Source organism: Lissotriton vulgaris, chromosome 12, assembly GCF_964263255.1.
Source record: "Lissotriton vulgaris chromosome 12, aLisVul1.2, whole genome shotgun sequence".
Lineage (NCBI taxonomy): Eukaryota > Metazoa > Chordata > Amphibia > Caudata > Salamandridae > Lissotriton > Lissotriton vulgaris.
The window spans coordinates 770,577,053-770,594,313 of NC_141700.1; the positions used below are offsets into that span (position 1 = coordinate 770,577,053).

The 17,261-nt window shown below is 45.8% G+C and overlaps 1 protein-coding gene across 1 annotated transcript in view; it reads left to right on the plus strand.

Moving 5' to 3' along the window:
• Nucleotides 1-17,261, plus strand: part of DLG4 (discs large MAGUK scaffold protein 4) — a 704,738-nt gene that overhangs the window by 1,607 nt on the left and 685,870 nt on the right. The window contains exon 2 of the mRNA XM_086946105.1: nt 13,224-13,294. Within this exon, the coding sequence (XP_086802231.1) occupies nt 13,224-13,294 (71 nt within the window). The remainder of the gene's footprint in view (nt 1-13,223; nt 13,295-17,261) is intronic.

Here is a 17,261-nt window from a genome sequence, read left to right on the forward strand (position 1 = left end):
ACCTTGCGGATACCCTACCGAGGTTATCTCACAGGGGAATACCAGGACGGGTTCCCTAAGCAAGCGCTTAGAAACCGCTCGGTGATTTGCGCTATATAAATTCCTGTACATTTACATTTAAGGATGGACTGGGGGATAGAGTCCAGACTCCTGAGTGCCAGGGAAGCGGTATGGCGTGCCCATGCTGCAATCGGCAGACCAGCGACATCCATTGGCACAGAACTATCCCTCGCGTCATTACGCAATTGTATCAACCTAGACCTAGCATTCCGTTCTCACTCAGAACTGAGTCCCAGAACCTCTGTTAACAGGCAATAGCCTCAGGCACCTATTTGCTCTGTCCTGAAGCTGATCCCGGCATTTATTAAAAGGGATCGAAACGTTGTCGTCTTTATGCACTCTGACATAAATGTATATCTTCTATTAATGTGTGCTTGAGTGTTTTCAAATATTTGACATTGGCCTCATAGCTATAATCCTTTCTGGCCACGTCGTCATGTATTGCCTGAGCCTTTTTCAGTTTTAACCATACACATGTTCCTACTTGTATGCTTTCTTTGACTTCTTCATTAAAAAATGATGTCCAGTAGGACAGTTAAAGTATAGACATCATTGCATCTCTATATATATACCTTTTCGCATATGTTCTTTTGCTAGGGACGCTTGTTCCTTAAAACAGTTCATACCCAAAGTCCCGGACCACCAATTGGTTTCCCTTGTCTTTGTAAAACATGGCAAACGAGACAAAGCATTGGTAATTAAAACACAACAAGCGATGCAATGTTGAGAACAAGCAGGTTTCTTTTTAATCCGTTTTTGGGACGATACACAATAGATAGGAAAAAGATTGTATGTAGGTTAGTAAAAGGAGTAAATTCTATCGGTTATGTGTGCACAAAGACATTGCACACAGGGCTCGAGTTGGGGTACCACACGGGTGGACGGCGTCCCCCCACTTATTTTACTGGGAGCTCGATAACTGGAGCAAATGGAGCCACACATTCACTCTTTGGCCTCTCTGGGGCGAGATCGGAGCTCGTTCATCACGCTGCTCACGCGCTGGCTTCTGTGATGCAATCGCATCTAAGGGGTGAGCGAGGGGAGGCAATGAGTCTGATGGTGCAAGCCACCTTTCGTGACATCACTTCCTTTCGTGGCGTCAGCGTCCCCCCACTTCTTTTTTTAGGACTTGTGCCCTGATTGCACATGTAAAAAAGAGAAAACGTGCAAATTCTGCTGCATGGCCGGGAGTATCGTCTTTTTGCAACCATACAGTGTGTGTAACACCTTCCGAGCTCTATCTGATGCTCCGGGAAGAATGTGCAATGTCTGCCAAGAATCACTGGCTTGTTTCTGTTATAACTACATGGGATGTGGTTTTCTGTCAGCTCAGGGGAGCCATATGGTTTTACAGGCATATTACTGTGATTGCATCAAGGGCTACAATTGGCGCCGTCACTCGGCAGTCGATTGCTCTCCCCTGGCTGCCTCCCACAGTAACCTGAGGACACGTGAGGCTGTGTTTGGTCCTTAGTCCCCAGTGTGGACTGTGAGAGGCAGAGACACAGTGCTCGGCCTCTTTTCAATGGGAACTGTCCTAGCACAGTGGCATTATTCTGCAACAGACGCAGCGGGGTGACCCCGGCACCCACCATAAAGCCTGCAGGAAAGTGAAAAGAAAACAAGCACACGATTACAGCAGCCTTCCAGGGGCTCAGTCTGTCAAGTGGGCAGCCCAGCAGCAGGGGAGCAGTGCACGGCAGGAGAGAGACAAAAAACCTCACATGCATTCCCAAGGAATGCAGGTAAAAAATAGAAATAATAGGTCCCTGATGTCAGCCAAGGAGGGATACAAGCCATCCGGTCAAAAGGATGGGAAGTAGGATAAGCCCCAGGGGCGGGGCAAGCAGAAGAAATGTAAGGATGCCATTGAGTAAGATGCAAACAAATGAGTGACAAGAAAGCCAACCAATGGTAAGCAATGGGCGGGCTCTAAACTCACAATAGGATTTTGGCTGAGCTCTCTTTTTCGGACAGACAGCTTGCCTTGTCTGGTAGGCTCAGCCTAAAAATTGCTAATAGAGACAGCTGGATGTCAAGCCATACCTAACAATGAAAACAAACTACCCATGTGTCATGTCTCTCCAGTCAACAACCTTCTGAAAATGCTGCTCTTCCCAATATTTTGCCTTGAACCTTCCACAAGTGCCCATCCACAACTTTCCTGAACCCCCCACATGCATCAGAAAGAGTAAACTTCCTGTGGCGCAGCACCAGGATAACAAACACACCAATTAAAGTAGTGTCTGAGGGAATATTTAAAGACCTAGTGTGGCTATACTCACCATATAAGACAGATGCAACACACTTCTATCCACGGGTCTAAACAATCAAATAGACAAACAGGAGAGCCTCGAAAGAGCGTGATCCCTCACCTCTAGCTAACTGCCAAAGGAGATTAAGAAACAATTCTCTTGACATAAGTGTTTTGGAGTCTTACTCAAAAGGACATCAGGATCCCATAGGTAACACGAAATGGCGAGACTGGATCCGGGTAGGGCCGAGAGCTCCAACCACGTCCTTGGCTTTGCATAGGGCTCCCAAGGAGTCGTTTTATCACCAGGAGATAATGAAGGCTCTTACGGCCCAGGTTACGATGGTCTTTGCAAAAGAGGTATTGAAGGGGCGATGGTTGCCCCTCTCTCCGACAGTTGTCATTGCCTACTTGGGATAACGCAGTAGGATGTTGGCATGGCCTCACGTGACACAGTGAGTGGTAAGACCTATAAAATGGAGGCCCTAACAACCCGGTTATCAGTGATTTTACCTAGACATGTGGAAGTGAGGGTAGAACCACCCTGGATCTCTGTGGAGGGCCTCCTGGGAAACATCTAGAACTTCTCTCTGCATGATAGGTTTTGTGGCTCAAAAGTACCAGTTTTCTGCAGGGATTGTGAGGTAAGGCAGATTGGAACTTTCCCAAAACTTCCCAGGATGACCCTACAGAGGAAGAGTATTTATCTGAGGGGTAAAAGATGTCTTTCAAAATAATTTAGGGCCTCTTCCAGGGGTTATAGAGCAGCAATGCGTTGAGTATATGCCTGTTCTGCATAGGCAAGATTACATTATGATATGCAAGTTATGCATATAGGAGTGTATGCTTACAATGTATATTTGCATTATATGCTTAGATCTGTATAAGTGCGTAGTCTATATAAGCGAGTATTTGCCTACCTGTGCTGTATATGTTTCGGGATGTATATCGTATGACTGCTGTATTGTAGGTGCTTGGATGGGCACTACTTGATGGTGCTTTGAGACGTATTGTATGTGTGTGTGTGTGTGTTGCTTCCTCTAACTGTTGTCTGGACTGCAGAAACTGTGTGTGGTGCTGTCACCCTGGGTAGTTCTTTGGTGGGCCCAGTATGTAGGTTGGTTAGTGCCACCTTGCCATGCTGTAAGAGATACCCTAGTCTCGTGGGTTGATATCGCCCTGTACATTGTATAGCGTGTGTTGGCATGTGTAGGAAGGTGGCTACCTGACTATCGTTACCCCAGATTTTTTGCCTTGTGTTTAGCTGGTTTTCGACTTAGTTGGCCTGGGATCCTGCTAATCAGGGCCCCAGGCTATCTGCTCTCTCTGTGAAATGGATTCCATGTACCCTAGGTGCATAACTAGATTGGCTTGGGTCACCTTATCAGCCCCTGTACAGAGCACTATAGGTGCCCAGGGCATAGGTGCATCCAAGGCCTACCAGGGGCTGCAGCATATCTTTTGCCACCCCTGGCTGGCTATCTAAAATTGACACAACTGGCTGATCACTCAGCTGGGGCAAGGTGGTGTAATCACCCCTTGCTTAGATATAGTATGCCTATATCTAAACCTATCTGGACACATATATACCTATCAGTCACTCCTCTGGCAGGCCTTAACAATGCTGGAGGCAGAGTGCTTGGTTTTATGTGAGATGGAGCTCTGGCATGAGCTGAGCCTGTCTGCAGCTGTTGGGACCAATTCCCTAAGCTGTTCCGGGATAATGCCAAACCATATACTATTAAGTTCATTATAATCCTCGCGGTTATATGTTAACTGTGGTTTGGCTTTATCAAAACATGTTGTGGAAGGTGTCATACGATTTGGAATACTACCCCCTCGCCAGTCCTGGCGACGGGGGTAGCATTCCACCCCTCTAGAGGGGACGACATGTTACTTTGCTAAAACGCGGTCGATTTTAAAAGAGCCTCAGATCCACAAAATGGATGCTTCTGCCACAGACACGAGTCTGACCTCCTGCAGCTGACCGAAACTCAGCAGAGGAGGCCTGGACAAAGGCTTTCCTGTCGCAGGGAGGTGTTACACCACCCCAGACGGGAGATAGTGGATTGTAGCAGGGAGGTTTGAAAGAAACCAGACACTGCCTGGGGAGCACAAGACTACCCCTTGCATAATCCGGCCAAACCGGTTCTGGGGCACACCAGCCCCAGACCCAGCGCGGCCTGGATCAAAGGAAAGGGGTGTATCCACCCCCTTCCTGGGTCCCACCCATAGGAGGGGACCTAGCAGGTAATCCAGCCCCCTAGATTGGTATAAGAATGGGAGCAGTGCCAACGCACTCAGATTATCCTGATGAAACATTTGAAACAAAACTCTGGACCCTTCGACATCCTACTCAACGTAGAAGACTGAAGAATCTCCCTTGTGGTCAAGGAGTGACCACCCTGTGCAAACAGGCACCATCCAGCACCTCGACATCTGCTTTGTTGCAGTTCCCGCCGGAACTCGAGCAACAGAGATCGACGAGATCAAGCTTGCCTGCCTTCTTACTGCCCGATCCACAGTCCCTGCAGAGCTGAGACCCGTGGAGGCGACCGGAAGCGTGGGGCACGCCATCTTGAAAAGACCACGAGACGCTGACCGTGCAGCCCACAAGTGACCCTCGAAGCTGTACACTGGGGTTTGAGAAGCCCCAACCCTGAGCCACTCTTGCACCGAAGCTCACCCCTCTACACTCGACGAGTGCTGCGTGGGGCCCTTCTGCTTTCTTTGGCTCGACGCATTGGCCCGGTCACTTGCCAGCTGGCTTGTGGCCCCTGTGCCGGCGAAAACCTAAATATGACTTGCGATTCTAGTTGCTCCAGACTTGCACTAGCTCCTCTGAAAAGGAGCACCCGCTCTGACTCTCCTGGTCCGAGTTAGAAGCAATCTTCCAGTCCTGCGTGGATTGCTCTTGCTAAGTGTTGTTTGCTCCGATCTTGAAGCCGACAGTGCCGACGGTGAGAGCCTGCGTAGGACAGCTCGTGACCTGCTCCTGGACGTCGCAGATGCCCCAGAGCCCATGTGGCAGCGGAGAGAAGCTCCTCAACAACCACCTGATTGCGCCCGACATTGCCTGTTCCGTCCTGGTTCCACCCTGGTCACTGCTGAGTGACCCAGACTCTGTCCCCTCTGCTTTCAGGTACTTTTCTACTCTGATCCACCCTTGGATCACACCGGACACTTCTCCTTCACATCGCCTGCAGCATCTTCAGCTTCAAGCACCAAGAACCTGCGTGACGAAACCCGACGCCACTTCGACCCTATGCACCCGCTCCCTGTGGGTGAGGTAACATTGCAACGCCAGTGTTCCCACACTGGCACACACCTCCAGGGCCTGTGTCTAAAGTTTTGTCCTTCTAGGTTCAGCGGAAGTATCCTAAAACTCTATTTGTGTAACATTTACGCACCATTGACTTTGCATTGGTGCATGCTTGTGCTTTAAGCGCTGCACCCGAATCCCGCGGGCTTTTCCCGACTTCAGCATTGCTAGTCCCGACTGCTCCCAGCGATTCCCTAGGCCCTAGGCCTAACCACTGTTCGATTGATATCTCTTATACCACTTTTTTAATATATGGTTTGAGTGGCCACCCGCCCTCATCCATAATTGTGCAACTTTGTATGTTATACTGTGCTTTTGATTTAACGCTTGTGCCCCTTTGCTCATAAAGAGTACTGGGGAATATTTTAGAAATAAACACATGTATTTTTATAATATATACTTGTGTGGTGTCCTTTCCTTTGATATTACAGGACTGTGATTGGTAAAACAGCTCGCTTAACACGACCTCTTGAGTTTAGCCTTTAAGGCTGCTTAGTCTATGCTACCATTAAGATAGCTTGTCAATAAGGTTGACTTACAACCAGACACCATAAGGGATTGTTTGGACTGATACAAGGTGGTTCCAGAATTGGAAACATCATATATCAGGCCAACTTCTCACAGCATGTTTGTGTGGGTACTACCAAATGCTGGAACAACCTCACCCCCCATTTACGCATGATACAGTCCGAACTGGAATTAAGAAAGACCTTGAAAACCTGGCTTTTTAGTCAGAATAACTAGTTTTTGCATTGCCCTCTACCTTGCTCACTGTCTGTAATAGCACCGGGACACCCCATCTGGGTTAGCTGCACGCTCTACAAATGCCTTTTATTATTTATTATTATTATTCATAGGTGGCCCCTTGCAGTGTTATACAGGGGGTACTTTATCTGAGTTTTTTGGTATCACCTTTCAGTTCTGTCCCTGGAACAATATGTGTTGGTTGCTGTCAATGCGCAGTACTGTAGGGGCGTACTGCCTGCATAGGCGCTCATGCCCCCTTACTGTACCGTAAGGGTATAAGTTGTACGCTGGCTGTTGGCACCTTACAGATCACCTCTGCAGCACTAACAACCTCCATCTGGAAACAATTTGCTGCAAGGAAACCTCTTCTAAACTGGACCCTTTTCAGGTTTTGCCCCTAAGCTTTGGAAGGGTCTCCTAATGGGTAGCAGGACAGGACCTACCTCTAAAAACAGGCCGGAAAACCATTTATGCTAAAATTACAAGACGCCTCCTAACGGACTCCTTCCCTGACTCCTTTCTCTACACCGTGTACCTACACAATCCACCACTTCCCTCTACAACTGACCACCAAGATAACCAGGGCTGGACCCTTCACTTGTGTCTATCGAGCACCCTTACTCCATGAGATTGGCCAAATCTCGGTCTGCCTCTATCCTACGATGGAATCCCTATGCCAATCTTGTAACCTATGCGGGATCTAACTGTCTTGTACATGCAACTTACATCTGCCTCATGACCACTGTATTTTGTACACCTTGACTACTGTACCTAAGCCATGCCTGCACCTCATGCCTTGCACAAATATTGTGAGCAACACACCTTTCCTTTACCAGTCTTCATGACCTTTGTATATGCACCCTGACTGATGTACTATACCTGTATATATGTTGTGCATGTAACTCACGCCTTCTATAATATCTTCTATGTGCATCTTTTACTGCCCATACTCCCACTGTGTGCCTGATTGTCACGCGCTTGCACTCTTATAGAAAAATGCTCCAATGTCCTTCTTGAGTTTTGTTGATGCTGTAGAAACATCCAATCAAATATATACATGAATGAATGAATGAACCGGTTCTTATATGTGCGCGGACTTAGCCCAATGGGCGTCAAGGCGCCTAATTCAAATGCGGAAGACAGAATAACTACCAAATCCTATTTGCTCATGGGTAGGCCCTCTTGAAAAAGTAGGTTTTGAGGGCCTTTTTAAAAGAATAGTAGACATGGAATAGTAGAGGATGTTTACAGTATGCATGTTGATTGGCGTCATATTACACTACACAGGGGTACAGGATGCATGGTGGTGGTGCCACCTTTTAGTAAGTATGTTGGATGGTATCCCTTGACAGAACAGGAGAGGGTGTGTACAGTACGTCTGTTGGTTGGTGTCCTATTACAGGGAAACAACCTTTACAACGCGTTCATTACACCGCAATACCTTTACAACACAGTTGTAACAACAACCACGTTGTTAGTACGCAATGCATTTACATCACAAGTCTTTACAATGAATTCCACTATGGGGCGCTGAGGTATATGAAATGAATTCCAACACCTTCCCTACTGTTGCACAAACTGGAGTAGGATTAGTAAATGATACTATTCCTAAGTCCAGCGCGCCCCCTAGTGGAAGTCGTTGTAAAGACTTGCGATGTAAATGCATTGCGTACTTACAACGCGTTAGTTGTAACGACCACGTTGTAATAGCACACAATGTAATACATTGCGTAGTAAAGTGCTATATTCTCTCTGGGGTATACTGTGCAGCTGCATTTGGATTAATGTCGCCTTACAGTAGGATTACAGAATGCATGTTGCTTGGCATTAGCTTATAGAACAGCAGAAGATTTATACAGTCCGTATGTTGGTTGGTGTCGTCTTGCACAGCAGTAGAGGATATAAACAGCTCATATGCTGCTTGGTGTAGTCTTACAGAGCAGTAGAGGATGTATACAGTATGCATGTTGGTTGTTGTCATCTTACAGTATAGCAGAGGATATATACAGTCCGCGTGTTTATTGGTGTAATTTTGCAGTGAAGTAGAGTATGTATACAGCGCTTATGCTGGTTGGTGTTGTCTTACAGAGCAATAGAGAATGTATACAGCGCATATGCTACTTGGTGTCATCTTGCGGAGCAGCAGAGGATGTATACAGTACTTATGCTACTTGGTGTCGCCTTACCGAGCAGTAGAGAATGTATATAGTACTTATGCTACTTGGTGTAATCTTACAGAGCAGTAGAGGATGTATACAGCACGTATGTTTGTTGGTGTCGTCTTACGGAGCAGTAGAGGGTGTATACAGTGCGTATGCTACTTGGTGTCGTCTTACAGAGCGGTAGAGGATGTATACAGCATGTATGTTTGTTGGTGTCAACTTACTGTACTGTATGCATGTCGGCTACTGTCACTTTACATTGCTTATATTTGTGCAACACATATGTTGATTGGTGTCAACTGAGAGTGCTGAAGAGGTGACCTTATTTGGTTTTTTTTGGAATCACCTTCAGCTCCATAATGTACAGAATGTGTGTGTGGGTCATCCGCAGTGTCTTGGTGGTACAGATGGTGTGTGGAGTGCTGTCCCAAGGTTCTGATGCTGTAGTTTCCCAATATTTTTCAGAGTTGTTTCACCTTTCCTGTGCTCTACCAACACAGTACACATTTTGTAAGGGGAGCCCAAATTGAAGATGGATGCTCAGGTTACTGCCCTTATGTTCTCTTGTTCCTTCCATATATTGAAGTTTAGGCCCACCCAGCCTTTTCTAATTCTGTAGAGGTAAGCCGCCATCCCTGCCCAAGGTGGCTCTCGCTTAGACTACTGCATCGCCTTATATCCGGGCATGAGCAAATCTGGACACCTACTCTGTTCCTTACCAGATCATTCTGCCAAGGTGGCCACTCCAGCACCCCATCTCACCAAAGCTAAGGATTTTATTTAGGGTTACGGCAGGAGGTCTGCTGTCCACTAGGCGGGCCAAGGTCCTACTCTCCTCCACCCTGGAGGGCTACCCATTGTATTTAGAGATCTCCTCCTGCCTTCTGGAGTTCATTGGGCCTTCGCAGGGCTGTCCCCATTGTGACTTCTCCGAAGGCCTTCTGAGTTTCAGCCAACTTAAAATGTTTCGTGTGACCACCCAGCTTACTTTCTTGTGTTTCAAAAACAAACACCCAACATGGGAGTTTGTACTTGAAAAAACAAAAAATGATTGACCCTGAACTCTGACAGTTTGCAAGTATTCCTCCCTTTACCTTTCACCCTAAGTGGCAGGGGAATGCCAAGACATGGTTCCCTTGCCCACTGTGCCACTGGAGCCAAACTATACTCAACCGATTTGCAATAATCAGGGCAAAACTGGTCTTGGGTTGTTTGTGTTCAGGAAGGACCTGGCCAGGCAGTTCGGGCTGGACTGTTCCTATTGGAGTAGGGTCAAGACTGATTTGCATAAGGGTGGGTCCAAAATGAGGTGGCATGGTGAGCAAAACAATGATTGGTAGGAGTGCTATCCAGAGCGATTGCCAATGGTTAGACAAATCGCAAGCATTCATCCGGGAAACAACCATTACAACTCAGTCAATACATCGCACTGCTTTTACAACGCAACTGCATTTTCATCGCATCCCATTACAATACATGCATTACAACGCATGTCACTACAACACATGCCATTACAACGCATACCATTACAACGCATGTCATTACAACACATGCCATTACAACGCATACCATTACAACGCATGTCATTACAACGCATTATAAGGTAAGTAATGGAGATTTACCCCAACACTATCCAACACTTACCCTATTGTTGCACTAAAAGTATTATGAGTTGTAAAGATATGCGTCGTAATGGTATGCATTGTAATGGAATGCGTTGTAATGGTAGTTTAAAAAAATGCATTGTAATGGCATGCGTTGTAAAAACATGCGATGTAATGGTGGTTGCGATATCAAAAACGTGTTGTAAAAGCATGCGCTGTAATTGTTTGCGTTGTAACGTCATATTCATCCCATAACCTTTTGTGGGTTTGACTCGGATAGTTTATTCCTGGGTGTGAGGGTTTTTTTAAATTTTATTTTCTGTTAAGGACCACAAGGCTTTTTTTTGTGGTTCTGAAAAAGAAAAATAGTATATTGGAACATCATCTGTAGATGGGTAGCCAGTCCAAGGTACTTAGACTGACGGCCTGATGTACAGCAGACTGTTGGTCTAAGGTTTCCACCGGGTGGAGCTAGCAGGCACTCTGCTGGCACAAATATGACAGTTCACCCAAATCTAAATAGAGTGGGTGGACCGTCAGTTTGGCGGGCAGGGTGCTACATCACGTTTTTGGCAAAGTACCTTGTCTGCCAAATGTTAATAACCCCCTAAGTCAATATAAAGACATATTCGCTGGCTCCCCATCCACTCTGAAATGCAATTCTAAATTGTATGCATTGTGAATGTATCTTTATGGCTCTGTACCATCGCTCCTCACATTACGAATTACCAGAAATGTCCCTATTTGTTCTTTATGTTTCTCTCAACTTCACCTCCTTAGGACTCCTTATTTTGGAAATCTTCTTGGCCGCTTTTTCTTCGTCCTTGCCCCTAAACTGTAGAGCGATCGACTATTTCAACTCAAATTGATTTCTTCCCACATCCATGTTAAAGAAAGACTTAAGACCTTCCTATTTTCAAGATATATCGCCCTGCTGACTTTTTCTTAGTGTCAAGAGACTTTCAGGTGTAAAAAAATCTCTTTGCAACTCATCAATAAGACTATGGCTGTGTGTTGGTGTCACTTTATTTGTGCTAAGTTAGTAATAGCATACGTTTCTGTAGTGGTGCAGTATGGTCGTGGGTTGGTGTCACCTTTTTTAGGTTCATTTGGTGGTGCTTTATAGAGCTGTAGGGTTGTATGGATGCAGTCTGATTGTGAGTTGGTGTCACCTTTTTTATGTTCAGTTAGTGGTGCTTTATAGACCTGTAGGGATGTATGGATGTTGTCTGGTTGTGGGTTGGTGTCACCTTTTTAGGTTCATTTGGTGGTGCTTTATAGAGCTGTAGGGTTGTATGGATGCAGTCTGATTGTGGGTTGGTGTCACCTTTTTTATGTTCAGTTGGTGGTGCTTTATAGACCTGTAGGGATGTATGGGTGTTGTCTGGGTGTGGGTTGGTGTCACCATTTTTAGGTTCAGTTTGTGGTGCTTTATAGAACTGTAGGGATGCATGGATGCAGTCTGGTTGTGTGTTGGTGCCACCTTTTTTAGGTTCCGTTGGTGGTGCTTTACAGAGCTGTAGGGATGCAGTATGTTTGTGGGTTGGTGTCACCTTTTTTAGGTTCAGTTGGTGGTGTTTTATAGAGCTGTAGGGATGCAGTATGTTTGTGGGTTGGTGTCACTTTTTTAGGTTCCGTTGGTGGTACGTTATAGAGCTGTAGGGATGAGGTATGTTTGTGGGTTGGTGTCACATTTTTTAGGTTCAGTTGGTGGTACTTTATAGAGCTGTAGGGATGAAGTATGTTTGTGGGTTGGTGTCACTTTTTCAGGTTCAGTTGGTGGTACTTTATAGAGCTGTAGGGATGCAGTATGTTTGTGGGTTGGTGTAATCTTTTTTAGGGTCATTTGGTGGTGCTTTATAGAGCTGTAGGGATGCAGTATGTTTGTGGGTTGGTGTAATCTTTTTTAGGGTCATTTGGTGGTGCTTTATAGAGCTGTAGGGATGCAGTATGTTTGTGGGTTGGTGTCACTTTTGTAGATTCAGTTGGTGGTACTTTATAGAGCTGTAGGGATGCAGTATGTTTGTGGGTTGGTGCTACCTTTTGTAGGTTCAGTTGGTGGTGCTTTATAGAGCTGTAGGGATGCATGGATGCAGTCTGGTTGTGTGTTGGTGTCACATTTGTTAGGTTCAGTTGGTGGTACTTTATAGAGCTGTAGCGATGCAGTATGTTTGTGGGTTGGTACTACCTTTTTTAGGTTCAGTTGGTGGTGCTTTATAGAGCTGTAGGGATGCATGGATGCTGTCTGGCTGTGGGTTGGTGTCACTTTTTTATGTTCAGTTGGTGGTGCTTTATAGACCTGTAGGGATGCATGGATGCAGTCTGGTTGTGTGTTGGTGTCACCTTTTTTAGGTTCCGTTGGTGGTACTTTATAGAGCTGTAGGGATGCAGTATGTTTGTGGGTTGGTACTACATTTTTTAGGTTCAGTTGGTGGTGCTTTATAGAGCTGTAGGGATGCATGGATGCTGTCTGGCTGTGGGTTGGTGTCACCTTTTTATGTTCAGTTGGTGGTGCTTTATAGACCTGTAGGGATGCATGGATGCAGTCTGGTTGTGTGTTGGTGTCACCTTTTTTTAGGTTCAGTTGGTGGTGCTTTATAGAGCTGTAGGGATGCAGTATGTTTGTGGGTTGGTGTCACTTTTTTAGGTTCAGTTGGTGGTACTTTATAGAGCTGTAGAGATGCAGTATGTTTGTGGGTTGATGCTACCTTTTTTAGGTTCAGTTGGTGGTGCTTTATAGAGCTGTAGGGATGCAGTATGTTTGTGGGTTGGTGTCACTTTTTTAGGTTCAGTTGGTGGTGCTTTATAGAGCTGTAAGGATGCAGTATGTTTGTGGGTTGGTGCCACTTTTGTAGGTTCAGTTGGTGGTGCTTGATAGAGCTGTAGGGATGCAGTATGGTAGTGAGTTTGTGTCACCTTTGTGTTAAGTTGGTCGTACCATACAGCCACCAACTCTGTATGGGTGCAGTATGGTTGCGGGATAGTGCCACCTGTAGCTTGTTGTTCATATTAATAGGTGAACCCCACTTTATCACCCTCACCCTCTTCTCTTCCTTCCTCATTTGGCTGTCTAGATATCCAGGAGTTTTACGAGGTGACGGTCACCGAAAACCAGCACACCGCCCCGAGGAGGCGCCACGCTAAGGTATGGAGTAGCTGAGGGACGTCGGTTGTCGATAAGGGGCATAGTGGGTAATTTATATAGACTATTGTGCCTCACTAGATAAGCCTTCATTGCAACCTCGCTCCCAGGCAGAAGGCGGTTTGCTATTTCATTGGAAGCTGATCTCTCAGACTTTGGGATGGACACACTCATTGGAGGCCTTCTCGCTCACTAGAGAGGTGATGTACATCAGACTCACTGAATGCAGGTATGTCTCGTGGACTCAGGGTAGATGGCTGGTTCACTCACTCAGGGGCATATCACCAACAACTAGCGATATTTATCGCTAAATGGGCTTAGTGAATTTTTTTTATCGCCGTGCATCGCCGGATATTATCGCAGAGATAACGTGCTATTAGCAACGTTTATCTCTAAAGCGATAAAATATCCGGCGATAGCGGCGAAATGCGTGAATATCGCTGAGAATACAGCGATATTCACGCATTAACGCAAATAGGGTCTTAGCCATAATATCCACCTCCCGTTGGATATAATGGCTAAGAACTGGTCTGAGCAGGCGTTAGCTTTTGGAGATATTCGCGCTTAGCGTGAATATTTCCATCGCTATGCCTGCGTTGATAAAAGGCGATAGCAATATTAGCGACTGTTTTTAGTCGCTAACAGGTTGGGTACGCCCACTTTGCATGTCATTAGCGATAAATATCGCTGACATGCAAAGCTATCGCCTCAAAGCTGTCGCTAACATCAGTTAGCGACAGCTTGCTTCTATTGTGATATAATTACCGCCGCTTAGCGGCCGAAAACGTCCGCTAAAGCGACGATAATCTAATATCGCCAGGCTTGGTAATATGCCCCTCAATTCCCATCTTACTCACTGGAAGTAATCTCCCGGCTGTAGGACTTGCGCACTCGCTGGTGGAAGTTCTCTCTCACTGGAGGGTCAATCACTCTAACTCCAGTATTAATTTTTGCATGGAGAGGGTTGTGCAAAAATGGCCGTTCTTTCTCTGCAGAAGGTTGGAATGAGGGGCCCTTGACTTTGAAAAGCAGGGGCCCCTGCATACAAGGTAAACTCGCAGAACGCAGGGAATATATGACAATTGAGACAAAACCTTGGCAAGTGTGAATAATGACATATATGTAGGCGAACCGAAGTAACATCATACAATGATAGTGTATTGAAATATCATGCATAACAATTTTGTTTTTGTTTTTTATCATAAAAGATATGTTTCATTGTGAAATGATCAGAAATCTGACAATAATAAATTACTTGCAGTATAAAACCAACAGTATAGTTTAATAAAATGTCCTATGTGTATATATAAAATAGTACACTTTGAATTATGCACTTATTTACTGTCTTTTCCTTTTGGTGTTCTCTTGTGAAAATACACATTACAATCATTCATTGAACTATAACATGATTAATAGAAGGTTCCACAGATTGAATAGCTGAGATGAGCAAAGCGGCTGGCGGTATGTTGACACACTAAGCGTGTTTCGGCTGAAAGGCCTTCATCAGGGGACCGTCACAACATTCACTACATAGAACATAAATGAGAGAATACGGGCTAAACATGGTTGCCTACCAATCTTATGTTATATAAATGTCTTACTAAACGATTGTAGTAAGATTACAAGTATAGTAGGAAGGTAAGAGCCCTGGTGACCTTACTTAAAGCTTTTCGCGATGAAAGAAAAAACGGTGAAGTGCCAATGCCACAAAATAACCTAAGTGTCAATCACCATCAAAGGGAGGAAAAATGTGCCAAAGTGTGATAGAACCAGAACAGATAGTGTAAATATGTTGAAAATAATTAAGTGTAGTTTCTTTAGAATTAAAAAACAGCAAGATGGCCTTAACCATGCATTATACGTGCAAATAGAGGAATCGCTGATATGGCAAATCCTGAGGATAAAGGTGTCCCATAAAAATCCAAGAGAGGAAAATTGGGCTTGCGTGTGGGTGTTCGCTAATGTAAGCGAGTTTACCTAATGGAAAATGTATCATAATTCTTCTTCTTTCCATATTGATTGGATGAAACCTTTAGTGAAGTATCTGCAAAAGCTTGTGCCTGCACACTCCAACACGTATAAGACTTCTGTGGCCTCCCTGGTCCACAAAGCAATTCAGCAAAGGCATGGGGTGCTTAAGCCCAATAGCAGCCTCCTCCACAGTAAGTTAGATTGGGCTAAATGCAACACGGATGTGATTGGTCACACGTCAGCCATTTAAATTGTCTGAAACAGCCAGAGTTTCTGACAATGTGATGATGGCAGGGAGTCCTTTCAAGTAGGCTAAACACCCTGCTGCCCTCCTGGACTGATCCCTTGTGGTTTGTGTGGACCGCTGAGGTGCCTGCCGAGCGCTCTATCTAGGCAAGGAGCAATGGATTCCACCAGGGATTAAATCTGGTTTAGATTCTCTTGGTTTTTGCCCCACGGGTTGCAATGGTTTTACCCAACCCTCTTTATGGCATGATGCTGTCACTAGGTAAAGTCAGTTTTGCAGTTAGTGTTTCAGCCCTACTCTCTGGAGGCAGTCTTTTGGGTTTAAGGAAGTTATGCTTGTTTGAGCGCGGTCTTTCAGGATATTTTGCGGTCTCGCTCACTTTTAGGGTGTAGGAAGGTCTCCTTCACTGCAGAGATGTCTCTTCAAGGCCAGAGGGAGATTGGTACCTAGAGTTGCATCCTTTGAAAGAACCGTCTCCTCTGATGGAAGAGTCGTTGCACAATGAAGGGCTTCCGTCTGTCTGAATGGTGGTCTCACTTGCTGTGGCATGCTCTCCACCAGGGGTGGGTAGTTTCACACCCAACTAAGGCGTCTTCCATTCTAGTGATTTCTTCAGTTCTGTTTTCCACCATTAAATGCAAATCCTTTCAGTGTGATTTCTTCATTGTTTGTGAAAAGTTATTGCTGTGCACATCAGACATTCAGGTCGGATTTGAGGCCCAAGACATTGTTTCTACATTTCAAGATGGAAGACGCCTAAGCTCAAGATCCTACGGGTGTCAACCTCTACCTGAAGGATCTCTGCGGCACCCAACCCAAGGGTTGCCGCCACCTCACACCGTGTCCTTTAGACAAGAAGAGCCTAGTTTGGGGCATTGTATGACGAGTCATGGTTATCAGATGGTTCGGTCCAGCTGGTTCAATGGCTGCAAACAAGGACTACACTCCCCAGAACAACAGTAGTTGTCCAATGAAAGCCAGAGGCTGCGGTGCTGATGACATGGAGCGAGGTGGTACCCTACCCCGTCTCCAGGTTGGTGGTCTGACCTTTAATGATAGGTCTGCACAGGGTGATGGCTTAGAGCAACGCTTCCCTGCTGCACATAGTGGCTGAAAGGTGAGCGCGTGGAACCCACTGGGCCTTTTCCTGCCAACATACAACACCCACTGAACCAGGAGAGTGACACCAAGAGAAGGTCACATTTGTCAGGGCCAGTCTTCTTGAGATCTTGAAAAGGCGCTCTAGGGAATTAAACTCACACTGCAATATGGCATATGCCCCCTCCAGACTAGTGGTGCACAGGACACTGCTAGGAATGCAGGGTCTGTTCTGTGGGTGAAACCCAGCAACACAAAGTGGCAAGTAGTTTACTCTGTACCTCTTCATTCGCGACAATTGACAACAGCCTGAACAAGAGCATCGTCTTTGTGGAGCAAGGATGCAAGACTATCAAGAGATGACCTAAAACCTGTAGAGAGATGAAGGACTGGTACCCACGCAGCTAGTTATCAGCACAGAGTCACCAGCAGTGTCAGCCTGGCAGGTCCAAGAACTACAAACCACACAACCTAGAAAACACCCATGTAAACTGTGTGGACATGAGCTGGCACAAAACAATAGTTAACACTCAGGGAGAAACAGGCTACAGTATGTAGGAGCATAGGACCGAGCCCGAGGGGGAGCACATATCATTGGAAACCAACAGGCAAGTGAGGGCCAAATTATGCGGCAGGGTTGAGTAAATTATGCGG